Source organism: Gallinula chloropus (assembly GCF_964237585.1).
Source record: "Gallinula chloropus genome assembly, chromosome: 22".
NCBI lineage: Eukaryota > Metazoa > Chordata > Aves > Gruiformes > Rallidae > Gallinula > Gallinula chloropus.
Genome location: NC_140107.1, coordinates 1,078,332 through 1,084,866, shown reverse-complemented (window position 1 = coordinate 1,084,866; position 6,535 = coordinate 1,078,332). Strand labels below are relative to the sequence as shown.

Genomic DNA, 6,535 nt, shown 5'->3' with positions numbered 1-6,535 from the left:
AATTGTCCTTATCCCAACCCGTGAGGTTTGGGGGTTATTTGGTTTCCCCTTCCCTCTCAACCCTGCCCCCCACCCCCTCTTAGAGAGAGAGAGTGGCTTTGTGGTGCTTGGCTTTCGGATTGGGCGATACCATGACAAAAGGTTCCAGCACAACACCTGCACATCAAAGCAGCTCAGACATGATGGGTGGAGAACTGGACCAAGGAGGAGATTTTGGGCATTCCAGGGGCTGCCATAGCAGTCAGAGGTGCTGAACAGGAATCTGGCCATGAACACATTGAGCTGCACTGGTTGTAGAGTGGCCATGCAGAAAAAAGCCCTTCTTGTCTATCTGAACTCAGCACTGGTGGGGCCACCTATGGAGCAGTCAGTCCCAATGGGGAGATCCCTGGTCTGGAGGAAGGGAAATGAACTATAACATGGGCAGAGAAAGTCTGCCAAGAGACAGTTAGGGGTCTTGTGTATAGAGGCCGAGATCCAGGCTTCTTTAGCCTGGGGAAGGGGAGGCTGAGGGAAGCCCTCGTTGTGCTATGTGGAAAGAACATAAGGAATTAAATCCACCAAAACTGCTGCTTTTAAGGTCAGAGTTGATCTGAAAATAAAGAAAAGTCATTCTGAGTGTAGTGCTGTGTTGTAAAAAGTCACTGGGAGGAAGTGTGGATGAATCCCTGGCTTTGTGTTTGTGGGAACAGAAAGTTAAAAGGGTCTAGGATGTCATCATGGGGTGAGAACGAATTGGGAAAGGGGGTTGGGGTCTGCAGTTTGCAAGGAAATAGGCACAGGCTTGAGTCAGTGTTGCATGGGCTGTGGTGCAGATGGTCAAGGGTGCTGGCCAATCTAAAACTGCCTGATAGAAATGAGGTCTTTGCCCCCTTGGCTATGGCTGATGGCCCTGCCACAGAGGCCACAGAGGAGACACATTGTCCTCAGAGCAATGGAGCATTGTTGCCTCCTTGCACCCACCACAAGTGAAGCCACCATGTGTCACACCCCTGTCTTTTCCCTGAGTCACACTCCCCACATCCAATGGAAGAGTCCTGAGACACAGGTGAGGGTCAGGATCTCCCTGCCCAGGGGCTGTGGGTCAGCACTTGGCATTTCTGCTTCATCTGCTTTATCTTGCAGAGATGATTCTGATGTTCCTCCCATTTTTCTTCACTTCTATTTTTTCTAAATCGACCCTGCAAAAAGGAATTAGGGTCCAAATAAAAGACCCAGTCACAGGCCAATGGCCTGGTCCCCATGACCCTTTGACCTGGGGAAGGGGTTATGCTTGTGTCTCTACAGATCGTGGACCACAATGGGTACCTTCAAGAGATGTGAAGCCGGTATTACCTGAAGAGGGGAGATAATTGCTGCCAGCTTGTTTCTTCCAGGAGCTGCTGCTGCAAAGGGTTTGACTCAATTAAATAATGTAGCCTGTTGGTTGGCAAAGCAAACAAATGCAACAGCAAAGATACAGGAATTGACTTTTTGTTAGTGGCTCATGGGCATGGATGTCAGGATTTTGATGGCATGTGCTGCAGGAGTCTGTCTGTCGATTCACGTGAGCATTCAGAAATTAATAGATCAAACACAAAAGGTACAGAAAGAAAACAGATTCTTTGGACTGGACACCTTGTTTAATGAGTGGGGAATTTCAGGATGTATATTGTCAATGGTCGAAACCAGATTGTTGGTTTTGGTGATTGTAGTAGTTGTCTTACTCTTACTGCCACGTTTACTGAGCTTTCTGCAAAGGGCCCTGCAGAAATTTCTAAAGCAGGTTTTGTAACACAAATAGAAAAAGGGGGAATTGTCAGGGGAGGCAGCAGAATATCAGCTAGCAACCCGGTCCTGATGACCGAAGAAACTGACCTTGACAACATTCCTGCATTCCCTTAGATGAAGAATGCACTCTGCAACAAGCTCACGGAACAGGGTGATAGTCAGGACCAGGTGCAGACTGGAGCCAACAAGGTGGAAAAAGATGACCAATGAAAAAAGTGTAAAATGACCCTTTGGCCTATAGTGTTCTTATGTGTTGTTTTGTTAATACTATAAAGAATCTGTGTAGTTGCAATAAAGCTGCTGGAGCACATTAAAACACACTGATCACTGAATGGTGTGTCGTGTCAGTCTCTACAATGACAGGGCCTGTTAATGCTCCAAGGTACTTCGGGCATTACTCCTGACTTTGACTTCTTGAGGGGCATCTTCACTCTCCTCTTGGTATCTTGAGGTCTTTGGACTCAGAAGAAAATGCACCATGAGGATCATTAACAGAAAGCCCTTACAAACATGTCTCTCCACGTAATTTCCTTTAAAAAAAATTGAGACTTCTATAACTAATTAGAGAGGTTTTATTTGAGAGATGAAAATTTCAAAGGAGTTTCACAATGGAGGATTTTTTCACAGGACAAAATGTTTCTGTCATATCTCAGATCATGGAAGACAGTTCAGCAGCATGCTGCAATGGGGGCTGGTCCAGAGGTTTCCTAAGGAGATCTGGACAGGCAGGAAAAGCAGTCTCTTGATATCCAGCCTTGCACGGAGAACCTTGCTCTTCCCCAAGCCCAGCAGGTCCCTCACCAGCCTCCTGGGACTCCCAACAGTTTTCCTCCCATCATCTGTGCTCACAGGCACAGACAGATTTCTCTGACAACAAACAGCAGTTAAACATGACACAGTTTAATACCCATGAAATCTCTCTCCTCAGCTGCCTGAGCGTGTGAAGCCTTCAGCGTGTGAAGGGGGTCAGCTTTCAGAGGAGATTCTCTCCCAGAGCAGTTTGAATCAGATACATAGAAAGGTCACTGATCAACACACTGACCTGCTGACAGAACAGTTCATTAGACTGCTGAGGGATGGGACATTTTCTAACCCTCTGAAGCTGAAAGCAGAAACCAGAGAGTTGAAAGGCATCTCAATGACCAAGAGCAAGCAGATATGGAAACCAATGAGTAAAGTGAAGTGCAAACGTCCATCTAGTTTGCTGAAAAGATGTCCTTAGGCATGGCCACTGCATGAGGAGAGGTGGAAACACCTGACTGACAAGGGAGATGAAAGAGACACACTAATGCTAATGCAGGCACAGGGGAAGGTGAGTATTTCTTCTCCTGCCATTGGTACAACTCAATTATAAAAAATTACAGTAGTACAATTATAAAAAAGATGTGTTTTTTTATAATTTGAAAGGGAAGAAAAAAGAAATTTTGGCTGATTGCAGACAGATGTGATGCACAAAGAGCACAGCTGGTCATTACGCAGTGTTTGTGTCACACAAGACCAGAGATACTGCATTAGGACAGAGAAGAATGTGCACCATGTTATAGCTTAGAGACACTAGAAATAAGAAAAAAACAAACCAATTACTAAAACCCCTATAAATACATAATGGTACTAACGTGACATGCATGGTCAGTGATACACAGAAGGAGATGAACAGTTTATTGCTGCTTAAAAACATACAGTGCTTAGTTTCCACATGGCATCCTTGAGCTCCTGGTTCCTCATGCTGTAGATGAGGGGGTTCACTGCTGGCGGAAACACTGAGTACAGAAATGTCACTACGAGGTCCAAAAAAGAGAAGGAGAGGGAGGGTGGCTTCAGGTAGGCAAATATGATTGTGCTGAGAAACAGTGAGACCACAGCCAGGTGAGGGAGGCAGGTGGAAAAGGCTTTGTGCCGTCCCTGCTGCGAGGGGATCCTCAGCACAGCCCTGAAGATCTGCACATAGGACACCACAATGAACACAAAACAACCAAAACCTAAACAGGCAGAAACCACAATGAGTCCAGTTTCCCTGAGGTAGGCATCTGAGCAGGAGAGCTTGAGGATCTGGGGGATTTCACAGAAGAACTGGTCAACAGCATTGCCCTTGCACAGGGGCAGTGAAAATGTATTGGCTGTGTGCAGAATGGAATAGAGAAACCCACTGGCCCAGGCAGCTGCTGCCATGTGGACACAAGCTCTGCTGCCCAGGAGGGTCCCGTAGTGCAGGGGGTGGCAGATGGCAACATAGCGGTCATAGGCCATGACAGTGAGAAGGGAAAACTCTGAGGAGAACAAAAACACAAAGAAAAGGAGTTGAGCCACACATCCTGTGTAGGAAATGGCCCTGGTGTCCCACAAGGAATTGGCCATGGATTTAGGAACAGTGGTGGAGATGCAGCCAAGGTCAGTAAGAGAGAGGTTGAGGAGGAAGAAGTACATGGGGGTGTGGAGGTGGTGGTCACAGGCTATGGTGATGATGATGAGGCCATTGCCCAGAACAGCAGCCAGGTAGATGCCCATGAAGAGCCAGAAGTGCAGGAGCTGCAGCTCCCGTGTGTCTGCAAAGGGCAGGAGGAGGAACTGGCTGATGGAGCTGCTGTTGGACATCTGCTGCCATCAAGTGTGGAGACCTGTCAGAGGAGGAAAATGCACGGTGAGAAGTTAGGGAACTCTTCTTTGAGGAAAATCTCTTATAAGTCTTAGGGAATACCCTCAGATTGACTCTGTGTATTCAGGAAGATTTTTGTCAGGTCCCTTTTGGGGTTCTGCTTTGTGCTGGCTTGAGCGTGCCACAGCTGGCAGGAGGGTCAGCTGTGGTTCTGGAGAACTCAGTCCTGCCTGGCAGCAGTCAGTAAATAGAAGGATGGTGTGATCTCAGACTAAATCCCCTGTGGATAGGAATGAGCTTTTCAGCACTGTCTCTCCAATTTCACCTGTCAGCAGAGCAGAGCTTTGGAGCTTTGGTTTTCTCCTGCCTGTACCTGAGGAGTGTTTCTCCTCTCAGAACTCCCTGGCATTGCTGCTGCAGTGCCAGTGAAACCTTCACCTGAGTGGAGCGTGGAGAGATCTGCTCTGTCCATCATCCCTGGTCTCAGCTACCCTCTGCTGGACTCTCTGAGATCATCCCCTGGTGTTCCCTGTAGAAGAAATTGTATCCCACAGAGAGATGTGGAATTCAGTCCTCAGTCCTACAGATGGGGATCCTGAATTGAGGGTCTGCTCAGTGCCAGCCCTACCTGTGTATATGCCCAGAGCCCCAGGGAATGGGGGGACAAAGGCAGCAAAAACAGGAGGGGAAACAGGGAGAAATGCTCTAGCCAAGCCTGGAAGGACAGGGATGGACAGACAGGCACTCAGGGATTTGTCCTCTACATGGGTTGGGCTGCCAATGAGATGACTCAGTCTGAAACCCTGGACTTCCAGGCGCAGAGTCTGTGCTGTCTGGCAGAAACCAGGGCGTCTCTGTGTGAAAGTGTCTGCACTGCAGAGGATGTCTAGGAGGTACCAAATCCCCAGTGTCATGGCATTCCTGGGAGCAGCTCCTTCTCCCTCCCTGACAATGTCTCTGCTGCCTGGAGCTGTCCCTTCAGCTGCTTCTCTCTGCCCATGTCACCTCCTGCTCTGTGATCGCAGACCTCATCCAACCTGCCCTGTGCTCTGCTCTGCTCTGCAGACCCCTCCTGGCATCAGGGCACTGCCCTGAGAACCTCTGTGTGTGCAGGGCTCAGATGCTCTGACAAGTCCTGTTGACCAATGAGTTTGCACTGCCTTCTGCAAAGTTATCAAGAAAAGCTCAGCTCTCACTTCCCACCCAGTCCACAAGAGCAGAAAATTCAAAGCAAAGTCTTTTTCCCTGAAGTGGAAAATGAATCCTTGGTGTCCTAGAAAAGTCCCTCGAAGTTAACGTGGATCTGCTGGAGCTGGGAGCAATTTGGGGCTGTGCAGCACCATTTCTTAGAGCAAAAGGACCCTCCACTGTCCTCCTATGTGTCACACTTTACACCTATAGCGTCTTTCTGCAGCAATGCTGATGGAAGCCCACGAGGCAGGCTGAGTTCTGATCCTGGAAGCAGCAGTCTCTGCCCCAGCACACAGACACCCAGGGCACAGGGGCCCTGCTCACAAGGACAGCCTTGGGCACCCTGGGTGCACACGCTGCTTCACACCTCTGCCTCCATGCCCAGGAGAAGACACATGCCCCATCCTGTCCCACTGATGGGGAAGAGTGGTATCCCTTCCAGGCAGCACTTCCTGGATCTGTAGAGAACCTGTCCTCCTGACAGACCCCACACACTGCCCCATGTCCCAGCTTTAGGAGATCCCTCCAGGAACAGAACCTGCATTGCCCTGCACCCACAGACATACCAGGCAGAGTGCTGTGGAGATTTCTCCTCCAGTGAGCTCTCAGCATCCGTCAGCTCTCTCAGCCTCACAGGTCTCCCCTCGGTGCCTACAGGCAGTGTCCCGAGCCCTGTGCAATCGAAAGAGGGGCTGCTCCTGGCCAGAGCTGTCTCTTGTAAGGGCTGCCAAGTTGCAGTGAGCTCCCTCCATCCCAGGAGCCCAGCCCAGCTCACAGCAGAGGAGCAGGCGAATACGTCACATACTCCATCCCCCATAGTCTCCTGTGAGGTGTCCCTGGAGCTCCAAGTAACTAACTTGGAAAGACACTAAGTCTTCATTGCCTTTCCCTCCCTTGGCTGGGGAGAAATCCTTCTGTCCAGCAGAGTCCTTTCTCCTGATCAAACAAGATCTGGGCAGAAAAATCACCTTTCCCTGTCTC

At 49.3% G+C, this 6,535-nt stretch overlaps 1 protein-coding gene across 1 annotated transcript; it reads right to left on the bottom strand.

The window, feature by feature from the left end:
- Positions 1-1,880: 1,880 nt before the first annotated feature.
- On the bottom strand, positions 1,881-4,275 carry LOC311199966 (olfactory receptor 14A16-like; the record flags this gene model as incomplete). The annotated part of the gene is made up of 3 exons (XM_084274119.1): positions 1,881-1,898; positions 3,553-3,738; positions 4,120-4,275. The coding sequence occupies 3 exons, from the start codon at positions 4,273-4,275 to the stop codon at positions 1,881-1,883; spliced, it is 360 nt and encodes a 119-aa protein (XP_084130245.1).
- Positions 4,276-6,535: the final 2,260 nt, after the last annotated feature.